Source organism: Oryctolagus cuniculus, chromosome X, assembly GCF_051225735.1.
Source record: "Oryctolagus cuniculus isolate XC-2025 breed Fujian yellow rabbit chromosome X, ASM5122573v1, whole genome shotgun sequence".
Classification (NCBI taxonomy): Eukaryota; Metazoa; Chordata; class Mammalia; order Lagomorpha; family Leporidae; genus Oryctolagus; species Oryctolagus cuniculus.
This window is the reverse complement of record NC_142888.1, coordinates 57236007-57257190: the sequence shown is the minus strand read 5'-3', so window position 1 is coordinate 57257190 and position 21184 is coordinate 57236007. Positions and strand designations below refer to the sequence as shown.

Below are 21184 nucleotides of genomic sequence, written 5' to 3'. Positions count from 1 at the left end.
GAAGAGTTAAAATTGTATATGTGCGGGTGTAAAAAGTTGAGCTTAAGCTTACAGGTTTAAACCTTCCTGGTGCAGCTGTGAAAATAAGACAGAGTAAAGTAGCACCTTGACAGTAGGGACTCCATTTTGGAGCACTTGAGACTGCATTCTGGGAAAGCAACCCCCCCCGCCCCCCCCACCGTGAGACTCTGGTCTGAAACTATGATCTCAAATAGTCGGACAATAGCAGTGCACTACATCACCCTTGGCAACGCACAAAACCCCCCTAGCATGATTGCTCAAGCTTAAAAGTAGAAAGGTTGCACCTGGGTTACCTGGGCTAATAATGAAGATGTGATTTGTCTATGTCTTAAGATCATAATTGCTGATTGTAAGATTTTAGCAACCGCTTAGCAACCGTGTATTCTCTCCCTCCTCCCGATTTTGCGGTTTTTGCCTTTATAAACCCTATGCTGTAGTTCCTCACTGCTCCTCTGTCCTTGTCAGAGGGTCCCAACCCTTTGCTGGTTGCATGAGAGAAAAAGTCTCTTGGAGTCGTTCCTTGGGCGGTGGGCTTTTTTGGACCCTAACAAAACCCTTGAGCAAGGGGAGCTCCGAAAGAAAGGGGAAGCGCCCACACCATATCACAAACAGCTTATATAGTATAACATTGTTGAAGCATGTAAGCAAGCTTAGTCCATACTACAGTCCATGCGGCGGTGCTCCAATCGGGTGCCTGATCACGCACAGTCCATGCGCTCCTTGTCCAACCACAAAGGTGATCACGCGCCTTCATCCAATCAAGCTCCTGGTCACGTAGCAGGCGACTCGGGTGCTAACAACAAGCTTCCACCTGGTGTTTTCTCAGCCTTGGCCAGTGGGAAAAGAAGCACGGGAAGCCCCAAGGCCATAGTTGTTTTGACTCTAGCCTGGGGTTATGAAACGGTCCGGATATCACAGCTCAACAGAAACCATAAACATCCACACAGCAGTAACTAATGCCAATGGTCAGCAAGCCAAGCCTTAGCATGTGGGCCCATGGCCGGCTCATGGGTCCCCACAGGTCGGAGGTGAGTATATGGCTGGGTTAATTATAGATTTCTCTAGGGCATTCCTTTGCAACAACTTTAGTAAGCTACTGGCACAGATGTCCTGGGATGGGATATCTTTTTTTTTTTTTAAGGGAAAGGGTTTATTGGGAAAACCCAGCAGGCCAGAGGGAAGGGGCGAAGAAGGAAAAAGAGAGAGAAGGAGAGTGTAAGAGAGAGAGAGAGACAGGGAAGAGAGGAGCTAGCGAGGAGAGAAGAGAGACGAGAGGCGGAGAGGAGAGGAGAGAGAGCCACGTGTTCAGGATTAGGTCTTTTTGAAACTTTGCCAGGGGGCGGGCAGGGAAGCAGGAGCAGCAAATCCCATTAGGATGGGGGCGGAGCTTGACACTGGTGATTGGGCCATGTGGCCACCTGGCTTCCAGCAATGGCGGCGGGGGCGCCAAGTGTCAGGGTGTAGATCGCACCATAGATAAAACTGCGCCATTTTCCTAACATTCCCACCTTTTGTTTTTTATAAAGCAGGAGTTGTATGGGATTACATTAGTCCCAAAAGTCCAGGAGGGGTAGAGGGACGATGATTTATCTTTAGAGCTACTTCCTGCTGACATGGGGCGACTAGGTACTCTTCACTGGCATGGGGCGATGTCTCAAGCCGCTGTCTCCCGGGTAGGGAGCTGAGTATATCCCTGTAGCAGCATTTGGTTGACCGCCTGGTTGCTGAAGACCTTGGTTCGTTCCATTATCACCTGCTGTAAACACTTAAACAGACACTGTAGTATAAAAGACAGGGTGAGGCTAGCAATCAATGATCCTAAGAGTGGCATTAACCAGGTAATGAGAGGATTTCATGGAGGAGAGGAAATGAGGGGGGTCTCTGGACCCTTGTGAGGACTGTCTAAGCCACAAATAAGTTCTCCGATTGAGAGGCAAATAGAAACTGACAGAAGGGGCTTGATAATAATCAGGTGGGCTTTAAAGCCTTGTAAGTTATGAAGCCCAGACTCATCTATCTCTTCACATGGGGTACGTCCTAAGGGAGGTGTGAACCTCCTTGGGGAGGACACCCTGTTGACTTCCATTACCTACCTGGCCTGGGAGGTGCGCTGGCCAGGTAAAGGCAGGTGGCATCTCTAACAGGAAAATTACAGTTCTGCCTGCAATGTTATGGACCCTACTTGGCCATCCCCTCAGCAGTGGTGGTCACCTTGGAAGCTGGGCTGAGTGAGGGGCTTCTCAGCTTGGAGCCAGCAAGGTCTGGGGCTCTGACCTGGGCGTCCTTCAACTCCAGGGCAGTTCCGTTTCCAGTGACCCAACTCTTGGCTGGCAGAGCTGCCAGGGCTCTTCACAAGCTGACTTCTGCTGAAGCCCCAGATTTCCACATCAAAAACCAATGCAGTGGACTGGCCTGTTGGGTATCCTTGATGGCAGATCACTGTACAGAGCTGCCTTTAATAGGCCTGCCACCTATATTTACATTGCTTCTGATGCCTGGCTTTCTTTTCCTCCTGGTTTTTGTTAAAGCTGACCAAGGATGCAAGTTAAGGGGGTGCTCAAGTCCCAGCTCTAATCCTCGGTGGCCTAAGCTAGAAGTCTATAGTCACAGGCATGTTCTGGTAGTGGTTTTTCTGAGGTAGACATGCCCATCAGGAAAGCTATGTCCTTACTTTAAAACTTTTTTTTCCCTTTGGTCTGAAAGGGAGGCCTTGCCTGTTTACTGTGCCCATGGCAAAGTAAGTCTAGCTGTGTAATTATAACTTAAGCTTTCATTTTGGCTATGCTATTACAGAAAATGTTAGCCATCCCTTTTATAAAATATAAAGATCAAATTTTGCATCTTGGAGAGTCCTTCAGAATAGAATTAGTTTCCTACCACGAAGAGAATAGAGAATTGAAAGAACAAGTCGGGCTTAGAATAGAGAAATGAGGAAGCAAGTCCTAGATTGCTTACGGACAATAGCAATATCAAATGAAAAGTGATTTCAACCATTAGATAACTTAGGAAAACATTTACCAGGAGGTCCAATGCCTTCTATCAATTTTAAGAATACATGTATTTGGAAACATCTCTTAAATATCTAACATGGTGTAGCTTGTTTAACCAGCAAATTCAAGCACAAGCATATAAAACGTTTCTTTTTTCTTTCTACCAAAAAGTTTAAAACATATGATACAGAGATTAAGGTCACATGGATTAAAATGTATCTTTGATTAATTTTAGCAGTTTAAATTGATGAGAAATCTTTTATCTATAAGCCAATTAAAACAGAGTTCTTAATAAATTGTCCCATGCAGACATACAATATGTATACACATATAACATAATAGAACAATATAGCAGTTTCAATAATAGCTTTCTAAACTCTTTAACTGCTTTTTAATTTGCCAATTGATTTGAATTACTTTCTGCTCTTAGTAACCTCAGAGAACTGTACTTTCTCTCAGGTGGTACTTGTAATATGTTATTGGCTTCTTCTGTTTACAGAACCATCCCAAAGTACTGAATATAATAGAAGTGGCTGGAAAAAGTGCATCGGAGCCTATATAAAACTGTGGATGACAAAAGACTTTAAATAGCCATGTTTAAAATTATAAATACGTTAACCAACAAGAGGCACTTGCTTACTTCACACAGTATTTTTGAAAGCACCTGTAGGATTTTACAAAGCATTTAACCCTTTTAGGCCTCTAGGGCTTTCTCATTAAAATGACCATCAGGTCTAGTAACACAAGATCAGTAGACTTTTTAACTTTCAGACATTTGTATCAGTAGCATTTTATATTATAGAAACTTTAAATTTAGCACCACTTCACATCTTGACAGTACTTCTAATATAGTCCAAATAGCCTGATTAGCTGGTGTCTGTCTCTACAAGATCAGAGACATGTATATGTCCTTCGATTTTTTCCAGTTGGGCCCAAACTGGAAAAACCAAAGTCCAAATTTACTGGAAATTTCAGAGTCTAAATTCTTTGGAACTTTGATTTTTTTGAATGCCTGTCAAGGATGCCAAGAAGGCTTAAAGTATCTGGTTGAAATAAGATCCCTTAACATCATGGCATAATATAGACCAAATTTGATCATTGTTACAAGGTTTTTTTTTTTCAATTTTTTTTTCAAATGTTTTAGAATAAGCATATATTTCAAATAACCCATAGCTCTTAATAAAAACTCAGCTGTTTTAAACAATTAGAATTTAACAGAGACATCAAGAGAACATAATAGATTGCTTTAACTAATTGCTTTAACAGAGGATCAGATTCTAATTCTGTCATAGGGAAATAGATTAAAAGCTTTTGTATCCAAGATTTAACTTTCCTTACCAAGCGCTCATTTCGGGAAAATATCTCTTTTTTTACTAAGATTGCCTTGCTATTTTCCTCTGTAGGTAAGCAAGTGAACACAAAACTCCATTTCCCTTACATTAAAAAGTAGCCCCTACTTAATCTACATAACTCCTACTTCTATCGAATAAATACTTATATCAAATAAATGAAATATATATTTTTAAAAGATTTTTATTTATTTATTTGAAAGGCAGAGTTACACAAGAGAGAAGGAGAGGCAGAGAGAGAGGTCTTCCATCCACTGGTTCACTCCCCAGTTGACCGAAACAGCCAGAGCTGTGCCGATCCAAAGCCAGGAGCCAGGAGCTTCTTCCGGGTCTCCCCAGAAGAAGTGCAGGGGCCCAAGGACTTGGGCCATCTTCTACTGGGTTCCCAGGCCATAGCAGAGAGCTGGATGGGAAGTGGAGCAGCCAGGACAGAACCGGTGCCCATATGGAATGCCAGTTCTGCAGGTGGCAGCTTAGTCAACTATGCCACAGCACCGGGCCCCAACCTTTTTTTAAATGCATAAATGTCTGTCCACAATTTTGAGAATGATCAATTAATCATTTTCTAAAACCTTAGAATCATCTAATTTATCAGTCAGTAATTTTTTTTCTGTAAAAGAACAGGTAGTAATTATTTTAGGCTTTTTTTAAAGACTTATTTATTATTTACTTGAAAGTTATGCAGAGTTACACAGAGAGAGGAGAGGCAGAGAGAGAGCCAGAGGTCTTCCATCTGCTGGTTCACTCCTCAGATGGCCACAACAGTCGGAGCTGCGACGATCTGAAGCCAGGAGCCAAGAGCTTCTTACGGGTCTCCCATGTGGGTGCAGGGGCCCAAGGATTGGGCCATCTTCTACTGCTTTCCCAGGCCAAATCAGAGAGCTGGATCAGAAGTGAAGCAGTTGGGACACAAACCGGCGCCCATTTGGGATGCCGGCACTGCAGGCGGCACCTTTACCCACTACATCACAGCAGCGGCCTCATATTTTAGGCTTTGTGAGCCAGATGATATTATCTGTGTCTCCTTACTGATCCCTGAAATTATAGTGTAAAAGCAGACATAGACAATATGGAAGCAAACATACTGCCTGCATCAAAATAAAACTGTGCGGATGAGAGCCAGTGTTAGGTGCAGTGGGTTAAGCCTTAGTTTGCAATGCCAGCATCCCATATTGGGGTGCTGGTTTGAGTCCTGGCTACTCTGCTTCCAATCCAGTTTCCTGCTGATGTGCCTGGAAAAGCAGTGGATGATGGTCCAAGTAATTGGGTTCCTGCCACCCATGTGGTAGTGGGAGACACAGATGGAGTTCCAGGCTCCTGGCTTTGACACGGCTCATCCCTGGCAATTGCAGCCATTTAGAAGGTAAACTGATGTATGGAAGATGTCTCTCTCTCTCTCTCTCTCCCTCAGTCTCTGTCACTGTGCCTTTCAAACAAATAGAAAAAAAAAGAATACAATGCCTTATTTAGTACTTTTAAACTCTAAACCCTAAATAGTTAAACTTTTTCTAAACTTTCATGTAAGTTTACACTTGTTCCAGTGGCCCTCTAGTACATATCTTTATTTTTAATAATAGTGTGATTTGACAGGCTAGGTAATCTATGTGTTTCAAAGTCCTCTCACATGATTTAATGGTTGTTTGATCTATGAGTGGAAATTCAGGGATCAGTGAAGTATTTATTCTAATTATGTCTGTATAATGGAAATATCAGAAGATGACCTAAATTTTTTCTTACTCTTTTTACCATGGATTCAAGATACAAAGACTGACAGAGAGTAACGGATGAGGTAACCATGCCCCATCATGAGAAGAAGATATTTTAATTACATAATTTCCCTTAGCAAGGATTTAAATTCTTGAAGGTACATTGTAGTGCCCATATAGGATGTTGGTGTTGCAGGTGGTGATTTTACCTGCCTTGCCACAATGCCAGCCCCTATATGGATCTTTTAAATGATTATTGCTAATTTGCATCTTTTTTGCTGCCAGTAGTTTAGTGTCTTGACTCATCTATCATTACCCAGTGAACCATCCCTAATGTTTGGAAATATAAAACCATTTGTTTTTCTCATTTTTTAGTTCAAGAATTTGAGTAACGCACTAAAACAATAGCCATCTCTGTTTAACAATGACTGATGCCTCCATTAGGATTGCTCACATGTCTGGAGGTGGCTGGGATAATGCCAATGAAGCAGTAAGTTGAAATACTCATAATGATTCTTTACATATATATCTGGCACCTGAACTGGAGTGGCTGCAACAGCAGGAACTCTCTGGGCATTGTCCTCTCTTTTTCTTCAGTTTTTCCACAAGGCTAGCTCAAGATTCTTCACAGTATGCTGGTCTCCCAGTAGTAAGACTTCTTTCTGTATAGCTTGTTTTCCCCAGAGTCAGCAAGGCAGAAGCTGCCTGATTTGATTACACAGGATTTGCCCAGATCCAATGCAATCATCAGTTAATTAAAGGCCTGAATACCAAGAGATGAAGTCCATTGGGGAAGCTATTTTTGGAGACTAGGAACATATAACAATGCTGTAAACAAAAATATTATTGCATTTAGTGGAGATACTGACTTTGCTGTGTGTCATGGATTTGTTTTGCAAACTCAATGCTTCATCTTTATATTTTGACTTGTATATATTTCCTATATTCCACTATAAACACAATTTATCGTGATACTTATGGTATGTTTTTTAAATATATTTTAAATTTTTAATTGACATGTAATAATTGTACATATTTGTGGGGTGCACCTATAGTTTGTTTTTATAATTACCATCAAGTGTTATCCATAGCATGTAACTATTTTTGTATTTTCAGAGTACAACCAATTTAAATGAATTCCAATATAAAATCTTTTGCCTAAGATTCTTCTAAAAGTTGACTTGTACTTTTTTTTAATGGCCAGAGGTCCTAATTAATGTTACAATTAAGCTATTTTCTCTTTATCTTTTTTGAAAAATTTTTTTTAAACTTTTATTTAATGCATATAAATTTCCAAAGTACGACTTATGGATTACAATGGGTTCCCCCCCCATACCGTCCCTCCCACCCACAACCCTCCCCTTTCCCACTCCCTCTCCCCTTCCATTCACATCAAGATTCATTTTCGATTATCTTAATATACAGAAGATCAGCTTAGTATACATTAAGTATGGATTTCAACAGTTTGCTCCCACACAGAAACATAAAGTGAAAAATAATAGATGATTTTTTTTAAATGATGATGAAATCAGAGCAGACCTATTGTCATGTTTAATCCCAGTGAGAGTCAAGTTGGGAATTGATAATTTCTTTTTTTTTTTTTTTTTTTTTTACAGAGGATCAGTTTAGTATGCATTAAGTAAGGATTTCAACAGTTTGCACCCCCATAGAAACACAAAGTGAAATATATTGTTTGAGTACTCGTTATAGCATTAAGCCTCAGTGTACAGCACATTAAGGATAGAGATCCTACATGAGGAGTAAGTGCACAGTGACTCCTGTTGTTGACTTTACCAATTGACACTCCTGTCTATGGCATCAGTAATTTTTATTTACTTATTTGAGAGTTAAAGTTACAGAGAGAAGGAGAGACAGAGAAAAAAGTCTTCCATCTGCTTCACTTCCCAAGTGGCCAAAACGGCCAGAGCTGGGCCGAACCTAAGCCAGGAGCCAGGAGTTTCTTCTGGGTATCCCATGTAGGTGCTAGGGCGCAAGCACTTGGGCCATCTTCCACTGCTTTCCCAGGTGCATTAGCAGGGAGCTGGATTGAAAGAGGTGCAGCCAGGACAGGAACTGGTGGCCATGTGGGATGCTGGTGCCACAGGTGGAGGCTTAGCCTACTACACCACAGCGAAGGCCCAACTTGTACTTTTAATTTCCTAAACCTACTTGATCAAATACATTATTGTTAGTCATTCTTTCAACTCACCTGAATCTTATATATAAAACACATAAGTTTTTGTTATATTTATTGATGCTTATTACTCAAAAAATGAATTATTATGAAACAATAGCTATATAAATCAGTTAAAATGATTATCAGAATTTCCAGTGTGCTCAAATTTTAGAAAGGCTGTCAGCATCTTGCTTTAGAACAAGTTGAGGGGCCAGCACTGTGGCACAGCAGATAAAGCTGCCGCCTGAAGTGCTGACATCCCATATGGGTGCCGGTTTGAGTCCCGGCTGCTCCACTTCTGATCCAGCTCTCTGCTATGGCCTGAGAAAGCAGCAGAAGATGGCCCAAGTCCTTGGGCCCCTGCATCCACATTGGAGACCCGGAAGAAGCTCCTGGTTTCTGGCTTTGGATCGGGCCAGCTCCGGCCATTGCGGCCATCTGGGGAGTGAACCAGTGGATAGAAGACCTCTCTCTCTCTGCCTCTGCCTCTCTGTAACTCTGCCTTTCAAACAAATAAATAATTTTTTTTTTAAAGAACAAGTTGACTTTTATTCTGTATCTGGATGTTCCCTATTTAGAAATATAATGGAATCAACTCTGCTGCTAGACGAAGCAGTTTTGAACACAGAACTGGCTGTTTACAAAGGCCTCGAATTGTTCACAACTCAAGATAATGTTAATGTGGCTTCACTAGATAGTTGAAATAATACATTTACTAAATTGGATGCATTAGGTAGTTACTCAGATCATAGTTGAAATGCTATAATTTTCTTTCTTCCTTTCAGTCTCAGCGACGTGTCACATTTCACCTACCAGAAGGCTCTCAGGAAAGCAGCAGTGATGGAGGACTGGGCGACCATGATGCAAGCAGCCTTCCCAGCACAGCCCATGCCCTGCCTCTGGGCTATCCTCAGGAGGAATACTTTGATCATGCCACACCCAACAACCGCACTGAAGGGGATGGGAACTCTGATCCTGAATCTAGTAAGTGACACCCTCCTAATCACTTAGCGTGAATTGGTTTACTGCCTATGCAACTCACATTATTGTAGCTACAATAACATAGTCCTGTTCATTATGTTACTGTGAATAGTAGCACATTCGTAAAAGACAAACATACAGAATTGGGTGGATTGCATACATTTAGCAGTTGATAATATTTGAAATGTGTAAGCATAGCTCATCTAAAAGACACTTATAGAATTTAGTAGTCACTTTGTTTAGACATAGGTAGGATTTTTTGTTGATTTATGTGTGTCTTTGTGAGTGATCAGCCATTTTATTTTATTCATTTATTTGTATAGGTATAAATTATTTTTTAGTTTGTATAGATTGTTTTCTAGGTTTTATTTTTATTTTTAATAGAGATAACAACTTTTGACAGTTCCTGACTCTAATACAGGAGAGTTGGTCTGAGATTTTTAATAATCTTCAGAAATCATGTACCTGTGCCATATTACTGTTTACAAAGAAATTAAATTTAATCACTTCATAGAAGGCACAAAACTCCGTTTTGCAAATTCCAAAGATGTTGAAGCCTTTAAAAAAGTGTCATGAGTTTGATATTAGCAAATTTTATTTAATTCATTATACTGAATATTGAACAAGCATTCTCAGTTCCACATAATTTTGATAAATATGAAATTAGATAAGATATATGTATCTTAGAAGAGTCCCCAAATTCCAAGAAGCTATATACAAAAAATTGTGTAGGTACAAAAGATACTACCACAGATATGTGATAGAAAAGAGTCACAGAGACAAACAAATATATCTTAAAATCTGGGACAAATAACAAGCATCAACATGTAGTATAAACTAGAAAATTTTAAAAGTTATTTTGAGCATAATGAGTGTCTGGATAAATAATTTAAATGTAGCACCTAGACTTTAGAACATAATGGCCTCCCCATAATGTTTTAGTTCTCTGTTTTTAAGATTTCAAATCATAACAGAAATGGGTTGGTTAAATACAAAGATGTAATCTATAGTCATACAATACCGATGACAATATAACATCAACCTTTTTATTGTCTACAAGTATAGACGCTTGATATAAAAGGGTGGTTTCAATATAAAAATGTTAGAGATTTTAAATGACTGAATTCAGAAAATCCTAAACATCTGCTATTTTCATGTTAGTTTTATACTTAGAATGAATGATGAACATTCATTCCAAGGATTACAAATTCTTGTATAACATGCATCACTAATCTACCTTTCGTTTACTTTGTACAACACTGCTTTATGTTTTCTGTTATAAATATGTAATTGTGATTATATTCACTATTATAATGAAATCAAAGCCAACTTCTAATAAGAAAATTGTCATAAGTAACACAAATGCAATTAGTAAAGATTTCCTTAATCTTTTCTCTTCTAAGCTATCATTTTAATTGTAAGCCTATCACACGCTGTTAATGGATAAGAATATAGAAATTATGTAAGCCTCATTCTTATTAACTATAAATAATTGATTAATTTACATATGGTATGAGTCAGTCACTAAGTTCCTTGTATAGAGGATTGCACAGCAATAGTTAAAAGAATGGTCTCAGAGTAAGTATCTGCAGCTTAAATCTATCCTTGAAGCAAACTTCCAAGCTGAGTGAGACTAAGATGGGCCATAAATGACAATAACAGAAGAATTGCACATGTTAGAAATTATAAAACAGTTAAATAGAGCTATCCTGATCTCAATTATATGTAGTAATAAGTACTGTTAAAGAAATATTCAAATGCAACATTCTTTACAGGAACTGATTTTATGTATATTTATAAATGCTAGCACAGAGTATTAGGTGACATATTTAAGGCCCTTTTTCAAGTTTGCTTATACTAGGGACTAAATATTTCTCTCATAATCATATTAACACTATTATTTTGATTATTATATATTTTCGTCATAATTCTACTACAGGATGAAGCAATTGCAAATTCCTTGTTAACAAGATTTTTGCTAAGTAGATTTTCTTTTAAAACTGGGATAGTTGTGGGAAATAAATATAGTCAAGCAGATAACACATTCTTGCTAGTTGATGTTTTAATAAATGTATGCAAAATGTAGAGATAACTAACTGTTATTGTCCATTTCTGCACAAGTCTAACAATATTGTCAGATCAGTGCTTCTGTCATTTTTGCTATATATAACGCTAAAAATCTGCTCTCCTACTAAACCTGAAGCCTAACTTTAACCCATGTTCCAAGATAATTTTTGCAAGAAGCTAAATATTTCACTTAAAATGAAGTTCTTTTATCTTAATATGGCATACCGGTGAGATTTAGGACATGGCGTGTGTGTGTGTGTTGATTAAAGAGAGGAAAAAATGACTGCTATAGCATTCACCATAGCAAGGTAATCTCTTTAGGCTAAACCGTCAAGGTGCTTTGATTCTTCAAAAAGAAAGTCTATAGCTCTGAAATAGTACAAAGTAATGGGTTTTGTGATATAGAGCAGATGCCAATAAACTGTGCCGTGTTAGTCAATAGCACCATGAGTAGGAATGCAAACTGCTAGAGGAAGTAAGTGCTGTCCTTAAGCAATGGAAGTAATTTATGCAGCTCCCATCTCTTATTTTGAAACGTATTACATCCTCAATCTGCTTTCTTTCCTGCTAATGAATTGCCCAAAATAGCACATGGTTCTGAAAATCCCTTGTAAGTTCACAAAAAGATAGAAATACAACTTTTATGAATAAGATTTTCCTCAAAATTTGCCAGAAGGATTTATTAATACTCTTTTAAAAATATAGTTCCCTGGTTGATAAAAATCTGCTGATTATATGAAGAAATTATGCAGTCTATTCTCTTAAGTCTTTTGCCAGGAATATTAACTTTCCTTTTTAAGATAAAGAAGAAACAAGCAAACTCAATCCAATTATTTTTTTTCAGTAGACATATTTATTAAAATATCCTGTCTTATTCCATTTGAAAGCTGTGTGAATTTTTATATTTCTCAGTTGCAATCTCCTTACTTTTAGCCTTTGGCATGAAGGTCAGTTAATACTACTCAATGTTTCCTAGGGTAACAGTGTATTTCAGATATATAAAATGTTTCTATAGAGAACCAAATCAGTTTTCAGTTTACCACCCATAAATCAATTCACTTGCAAAGAGAATTCTTTGAATTCTAAATTCTAAAATGAAGGGAAAGGGGCTTAGTTTAACCCATGTTTTAATTTTCTTCAACTGCAAAAGTTATTATGTCATCTGAATTTTTAAAAACCTATTCATTATATATGATCATTTCCTACATAAAATTGCTCGATCTAAAAATGCCTTAGCTGGTCTAGTGCCTAGTATTTGAGCTTAAATTGACAAAATATTGATGTGTAAAATTTTATCAAAAAGTATTTGCTAATATTTTTCTTTTATTTGCTCTTATACCATACTTATTTCTGTGATACAAAAGAAAAAATTTAGAGTTCCAAAAGCATTTAGGACTAAAGAAATTTTGTACTTAGAATAAAGAGGAATGCATTTTGTTATTAATTTAAAAATGATAAATCTTCTAGAGTATATCTCAGGTTAGCACATCTGTTTGACATTCATTTTTCTTTCAATAGATCAAGTTTGCTTAACATTCTAACACTTTACCAATTAACCCACAAAAAAGGATGTAATTAATCTTTCTCTAGCAACACACTTTGATTGATCCTCTACCAGTACCATAAACAGTTGGTTTAAAAAGTGAAAGAATAATTTGATGGACTAGAGTGCTACTCAAAGAAATGCCAAAATTTTCTTGGTCTACTAAGACTTTTGACATGAGTAACACTAGGGTAATTATTGCTTGAACTTTTCATTAGTTGAACAGCTAATTCTGAAAGTAGACAATTGTTAAATTTTTTTAAAAACTAGGGCACTTTAAAGAATTACCTAATGACAGATCATTAATACTTAGCCTTTCTTCCTTTTTTTTTTTTTTAAGATTTATTTTATTTATTTGAAAGAGTTACAGAGAGAGGTAGAGACAGAGAGAGAGGTCTTCCATCTGCTGGTTTGCTTCCCAGATGGCCGCAATGGCCGGAACTATGCCGATCTGAAGCCAGGAGCCAAGAGCTTCTTCCAGGTCTCCCAAGTGGGTGCAGGGGCCCAAGGACTTGGGCCATCCTCAATTGCTTTCCCAGGCCACAGCAGAGAGCTGGATGGGAAGAGGAGCAGCAGTGATTACAACCGGCGCCCATATGGGATGCTGGCGCTTCAGGCCAGGGCTTTAACCCGCTGCACCACAGCGCCGGCCTCCCAATACTTATCCTTTCATAGTTATGAACATCAGTTATCCAAAAGCAAAGTAAAACTATGCAAATATTTTTACATGTACATTCTGATGTACTAAATACTATAGAGAGAGTAGTGATTGTGCTAATCATCCATCTAAAGAATTCAAGGAAAAATGATTCAGTTAGTTGGAAAAAGAGGTATAGATGAGTGTATTTACAAGGACAGTAACAATACCCCAGAGGATTTTGATGTCATAGAAAAACTTTAAAATCCAAAGTCTAGGAAATGTTAATTATATAACTATTAATATGTTGTTTTTGCTTGCTGCTGTCTACCCCGGAAAATTTTACTCCGTAGACCCCCTAATATATCTTTAGAATGCATTTTTGATGGAAGCCATTCACAAACTCATGTATTAAAATAAAAAGAAAAGCAAATGCAATCATTTTGCTAATACTGTTGTATAAACAATTAGGAAGTAAATTCAATTCAAAAAAGAGGAATTTTACTGTTTTTAAAAGTTAAGTGTCCAGGGGTCGGCATTTTGGTGCACTGGGTTGACTCTCGACATCCCATATTGAAGCGCTTGTTCATGTCCAAGCTGCTCTTGCTTTCAATGCAGCTTCCTGATAATGTGTCTGGAAGACACTGAATGATGGTCCAAATACTTCTGCTCCTGCCAGATGGGATTCCTCACTCCTGGCTTCAACCTGGCTCAGATCCAGCTGTTGCAGCCATTTGAGGAGTGAATCAGTGGATGGAAGACTCTCTCTCTCTCCTTCTCTCTTTCTCTCTCTCTCTCTCTCTCTCTCTCTCTCTCTCTCCATCTCCCACATCACTAGACCTTTTTTTTTGAAAAATTGATTCTTGAGCCAAAGCATTCGGTCTCTGCTGGCTACATACAGAAGGTTCTTGACTTAGCAGTTTTCAACTTTACAATGTCATGAAGCAACAGTATTTTAAAAACTGTGTTTCAAATTTTGATGTTTTTCTAGGCTACTAATTTCTTGAGATGCTGAGCATTGAACACAGCTGAGTTCCTAGTCAGTCACGAGGTCACCAGGTATAAAAAAAAAAAAAAATGATGCCATTCTGTGTCCTGTGTCGCTAAGCTAGGATGTTCAGTGAGTTGTCAATGTATTTTGGACTTAAGATACTTCTGATTCACGATGGATTTATTGGGACCTAACCCCATCATAAGTTGAGGGGTCATCTCTATTTTAAAGATTGCTTACTAGAACTGTGTTAGTTGTTAGCCTGTATAATAGTGACAGTTCATGAGGAGAATGGTTGTAAAATAATTTATATCAGCTTAGGGCTGGCATGATGTAGGAGGTTAAGCCACTGCTTGAGATGCCAGCAGTGCATATGGGTGCCAGTTCAAGTTCTGGCTTCTCTATCCAGCTCCCTGCTAATGCACCTAGGAAAGCAGCAGAAGATGGCCCAAACGTTTGGGTCCCTGTGGCCCACATGGGAGATAATTGGAAGGTTCTGGCTCCTGGCTTTGGTCTGGCCCTGCACTTGCCATTGTAGCCATTTGGGGAGTGATTCAGCAGATGAAAGATCTCTCTCTCTCTCCTCTCTCTGTAACACTTTCAAAATAAATAAATAATTTTTAAAAAATCAGTTCAGCAAATCTGAAATCATCTATCTTGAAAATTTAATACATCCATTTTTAAAAAAAGATATTTAGCTATTTGAAAGTCAAAGTTACACAGAGAGAGAAGGTGAGGCAGAGAGAGGGAGAGAGAGGGAGAGAGAAATATCTTCCATCCACTGGTTCACTCCCCAATTGGCCGTAATGGACAGAGCTGTGCTGATCCAAAGCCAGGAGCCAGGAGCTTCTTCCAGGTCTCCCATGTGGGTGCAGGGGCCCAAGGACTTGGGCCATCTTCTACTGCTTTCCCAGGCAGTAGCAGAGAGCCAGATCGGAAGAGGAGCAGCCAGGATTAGAAATGGTGCCCATATGGGATGCCGGCACTGGAGGTGGCCGCTTTACCTGCTATGACACCGTGCCAGCCCCATCCATTCGTATTTTTGAGAAGTGATGTTATTATCAGTGATATCAGTTATTTGGTTGAAAGGATCTGAACACAATGTTCCTGGGTTCTAGAGGTGGAGGATGAATGCTTGCTATATTTTATTTCCTGGCCAACAGAAAACAATATATAGTGTTATGCTTCTACTTAAATAAAAAAAAATATTTCCTTCATATGGAGTGATATTTTTAAGGCAACAATAAGATCAATGTCACTGTATTCTTTTTCAAAGGGAAATCATTGCAGTCATTCATACTGTTTATGACTACCAGGTTATTTTAGTCTTTGGTGTTATATAAATAATAGTGTTAGAGAAATATCTGTATATAAACAGACCTTAAAAGGTGTTAATAGATTAGAAATAATGGCTCCACTCAAGAGTTCAACTACCTGCCATTGCTTGAGAGAGAATAAGGGACACTTGCTAGTGATAGTAGTCTATATAAGAAACAGACTTAAGCAGATGTAAACAGAGATCCAGTGGCAGATGCCCTGTGAATTGTGTTAATTTTATCATATAAACTGTTATGCCTTCAAAAAGTCAATCTTTCTCTACTCAAGCTTATGAAAGTTTGAAAATACATCACAACAAGAAAATGTGTGAAACAAATTTTATTATACTATCCTATCATATCCAACTTTCCTGTGTGGGAAATGTAATCACAATGCAGACCAATTGAAAAATGGCATCTAATTTGAAGTATCTAGGCTTTGTGAAGGCAATGAAGGATTTATACTAGAGATAATCTGAAAAAAAAAAAAGCTCACAAAGGTCATGGATCAAGATGAGAAGTATATCTTTAAAGTTTGAAACTTGAAGACGTTTACAGGATTCCATTTGGGTGACAGCTTCTAAAATGAGTGTATCTTTCGTATCTTGAATCTAATATGGATTAGATAGAGGTTTATCACTCAAAAGCAGACCACTCTAAGTAAAGCAATTTCTTATCTTGTCTTTTCTGTTTGAAAATGACAGGCACTGGGAACTTGGCACAAGCTGCCAACTGAAAGCCAATGCCATAAGGTCTAGAATGTCAGTAAGCTTGAATAACCACCTTCAGTGACAGAATAGGTGGCCTTCTCTTCACAATAAGCCTTCCTTTGCTTCTAAATTTTTATTAGGCTACCTACACCATATAATAAAGTTCATTTGACATTTATGTTTCTATTATTTATGAGCCATGAGGCAATTCATTTTATGACCTTCTTCTGTCTTTCTTCTGCTTCTTTTATCCTACTTTCACTCCTCACTTTTCTATGAGTATAGGAGATGATTATTTGCCATTTGTTCCTTCTTGTAGTTCTTTGAAAGTCAGTGTAATCAGGCAAGATGCAAGTTTTGGATGACATAATATTGAATAATGTTATCCACAAAACAAGTACTTATTTTAAAATAATTTATAAATTTTAATGAAAGAGGAACATGGTAGCAATGCATTTTTAATCTTCATGACACTTTTACATTGTGCAATAACTTGCAATTTTCATAATTGCTTGCATCAACAGAACACTTAACAACTAGTGAATATATCAAGGAATTCATTAAATAATGAATAACTATGGACAATCTGTCTTGCCAAGATTTCTGTGATTTGTTATTTTACATCTTTATTGAATGCTGAAGATTCCCAATAGAGAAGAGAAGTGGCAGTGTTTGCTGAGCCAATTTTTTCCCTGTTTTAATTAATAATCTTTTTAATGTCCTAGTTCCACTGGGCACATGAACTTTCCTGACAGTTTATTTTTATCAATCTTATATTAGAAAAATTTGTAGGTTCCATTAAGAAGTTCTAATGAGTATATATGAAACTAGCCATTAGAAGTTTTTTCTTAAAAATTCTACTCATACTTTTTACACACCTCAAAAGCTATAAGGAAGATGGTGATTTTAAATATTATCTTTTGAGTATATATTTAAATTTTCTGTAAAAGAATTTCTATTTGCACTAATAATTTTATTATAATATTTCATTTTTAAATCCGCATTAAAACTCCTTTCCCCACATGTATGGCAGATAATCTCTTTAAGGCCAGCACCTTTTTTTTTTACAGGTTTCTAATCCACACTTTGCAATTAACTTGCTCTATGACCTTGGATAGATCTTTTAACCTCACTGTGTTTCCTTTTCCTTAGCTACAAAACACAGGGTTTGCATTCATCTGGAATTTCCCTTCTAGGGTCATAATCTTGCAACTATTAAAAATCTGCAATGTGCATGTGTGTGTGTTGTCTTTTCAATTTTCTTTGAATGTTTAGAGCTCTAAGGGACCTTGACTGCCATCTAGTCCAGCCTCTTCATTATGCAAATGACAGAACTGAGATTTAGCCTTTTTAAGCAATAATGTCCTAAACTGAGATTTGATGTTTGTCATGTTCCAAAATAGAAGACTCTCTAATGTTGGTAAGCAGCTACCTTTTGCAATTTAAATGAAGCAACTCATTGAGAGTAGACTAGTATAAAATTTGAATAGTGATCATTGCCCAAGGGGAATGTTGTAATATATCCATATGGAAAACTTTTTGTTATACAAGTACGTGATGAGGATTTGCATTAACAAAAAAGTTCCCATTTAGCATCTTCTGCAACTGAAAGGGCAATTTGAGCAACATGGACTTCTAATTTATAAAATTTCTGTTAGTGCTAACCAGTTAGCTTTATTGGCGAAATTGTAAACCTGCTGAATGATAATGATCACCATGTCAGGAAAGCTAGCTACTCTATACTATTGTAACCTAACAGATTAATTGTGTGTGTGTGTATACTGCTTACAGAGAAATTGGAATTAAAAAATGAATTTTAGATGCTAAATTTCCTCTGAATATGGTGAAAAGTTCATAAAGAAAATCTCAAGGAGGAGAAATACAGAATGAATACATATATCCCCCAGTCTTTATGCTGTAAACTCAACTTTTCCTCTAAAAATCATGTCCCATTCATTTTTATGCTATTTTCACATTCTAACAGAATGATTAAGTTGCAATTATCAGGGAACTGATTTTGAAAGACTGAGTTAATAGTGTGCCATAGTCTTTATAGACAATGATTAGAATTGGAGATTGGAGCCAGTGCTGTGGCATAGCAGGTAAAGCCACCACCCGCAGTGCCAGCATCCCATGTAGGTGCCGTATGAGTCCTGGCTGCTTCACTTCCAATCCAGCTCTGTGCTATGGCCTGGGAAAGCAGGAGAAGATGGCCCAAGTCCTTGGGCTTCTGCACCTGCGTGGGAGACCTGGAGGAAGCTCCTGGCTCCTGGCTTCAGATTGGCTCTGCTCCGGTAGTTGCAGCCATCTGGGGAGTGAACCAGTGGATGGAAGGCCTTTACCTTTCTGTCTGCATCTACCTCTCTGTAACTCTGCCTTTCAAATAAAAAATAAATAATTTTTTTAAAAAAGAACTGAAGATAAAAACAAGATAACTATAGGAACTAAACATGAGCTCCATTATGCTCAAACCATTAATTTATATGAAGAACTTTGTCTTACATATAAAGTCTGTAACCTTTTATTTATACCAATTTATGACATATTAGCTTGTGGTCTAGATTGAGAAAGTCATGCTGAAATACACATATTTTGAGAAGAATAGTAAGAATAGTTGATGATCTTGCAAAGAGCATTACTTTTACAGGACAAAATGTCATCTGAGCATAGAAAAAATGGTGAGCTGTAACTGATTTCAGAAGAGTAGACTGCTACTCTTAGGTTCATTAGTAGGGTATTGCCAAGCTCTGGCTCAATATAATTTTTGTTTAGATAGTGCATATTTCCAGGGTTGGGATTAGGCTGTGATTCCCTTAGATTTACGCAAGTAGCTTAATCTAAAATTGAATTCCATGATTCTTTCCTAATTGATAGCTCTGTTAAACTGTATCTTGCAAATATCTTTGGAAATTGTGTCCACTAATGCATAAACATCTTGGCTTTAACTTGAGTGAGGAATCAATTTTACAGAGCACATACATGTTGTCTAATTCTAAAGAATGTGGATTCTTATAAAAAATCCTTTAGAGAACCTGATTTTCAAAACTAAGTTAAATATTAATAATGGATTTCTTTGCCTAATTCAGATTGTATTTTAAAAAGATGCAACATTCCTTCCTGAAACATGAACTCATCAAAGACCTGAGTCTTTGCATCAATCATTATGCTTTTATTCAGCTGTTTATGTTTAAATTGCTTTGATCCACAGATAATTATCTATAAAAGCTGCTTTTACTAGTTTAGAACTATTGCAAGCTTTGCAGTACTAATGTTTTCTAATCTTCCCCGGCCCCCAATGTTGATTCTGAATTGAATTGGACAGGAGAACAGGATATATTGGAAAATGTCACACAACTATCTGTTTTTATTCAAGTAGAAAATTGGAGTTTCAGGATTCAACCGAAATTGAGTCCAAATATTGAAATTCCAATTAAAAGTGCCATCATATTGAACTATTAAGTCTTCCCTTCTGAAGAACTAGCCATTACATTTTTGCAGAACAGCTTAACTTCTAAAATATAATATCTGAAATCCAAATATCATGGGGAAAGATCTTAAACACACTGAGCCCAATTCAATGCCCATGTAACTCTTTGAAATATCCCCTCAGGGTTTCAAAGGATATGAACTGTGGCTAAGTAAAAAAACCTTTCATCTAGAAAGATCCCATAATGCCCAACAGTCTGAAGTGAATCTGTCTATACATTATCACTCAATATAGGGTAAAAGAAGACTGCTTTTAGGGCAGAGAATGAAAAGCCACTATATAGGTGAAATTAATCACACACTTTAAACTGAATTTTCTGAGCCTCTTTACCACACTATTTTTGCAAAAGAAAAAAAAATGTAGTAAATTCTCAACAAGACCTTAAGATATCTTGTTTTTAAAACAGCTTACATATTTCTTTGTTTGCCACCCCCAGATTTTTGTTCTGAAATTGGAGAATTTTCATACTCATTTGATTCTAAATAATGCATAGAGATGTAGGAGGTACAAGTAGGTTTCATTCTCCTCTATTCTGTCTTGGCCTCCTACCTACACAAGAAAGCCTAATTGCTATTGCAGTATGTATGGCTAAATAATTATTTGTGAAGAGAAGCATACAGAGTGGGACTGGGCTACCTGTATTAGAATATCACCTCTAGTCTTATTAGTGGTATGACATTTGGTAAGATATTTAGGCACCCTATACCTCAGCTTTCCTCATCCTAAAAATGGTGATAATAACAGCAGCTACCAATACCATTGTGGTATTGAATAAGTGTGTGTAAATGTATGTCTGAGCATGTTTATAGCATTTATAAATACATATTCTCATATAGTATTTCTCAGTTTTAGGTGCATACCAACTGCCAGGGCATCTTGTTAAGGTGCTCACCTAGTAGTCTGGGGTGAGGACCTGAGATCATGTATTTCTAACAAGCCCTCAGGTGATAGGGAAGCTACTGTTCTGGGGAGCACACTTTGGGTAGCAAAGTTCTAATAAATGTATCACTGCTAACCAAAATATAGATGAGGGAGAATAGTGAAGCAATCAGCCATGACTAATCACAGTATTAAAAAGAACTCATGATAATCTGTGGTAAGGCCTCGAAAGATACTATTTCGTATTTTAAGATATATAAAATTTTACTATAATGGAGTTTATATTATAGACATTTTGGGATAAGTCTCATTCAGTGGCATAAAATTATAG

General features: G+C 37.5%; 1 protein-coding gene and 1 pseudogene across 5 annotated transcripts in view; one reads left to right on the top strand and one right to left on the bottom strand.

Moving 5' to 3' along the window:
* LOC127484939 (putative phosphoglycerate mutase 4) overlaps window positions 1-4360 on the bottom strand; it is a 33344-nt pseudogene extending 28984 nt beyond the window's left edge.
* Window positions 1-21184, top strand: part of PCDH11X (protocadherin 11 X-linked) — a 751842-nt gene that overhangs the window by 518821 nt on the left and 211837 nt on the right. For all 5 annotated transcript variants that reach the window (XM_051827412.3, XM_051827410.3, XM_002720154.5 and 2 more), the window contains one exon: window positions 9028-9226. In XM_051827412.3, the coding sequence (XP_051683372.1) occupies window positions 9028-9226 (199 nt within the window). The remainder of the gene's footprint in view (window positions 1-9027; window positions 9227-21184) is intronic.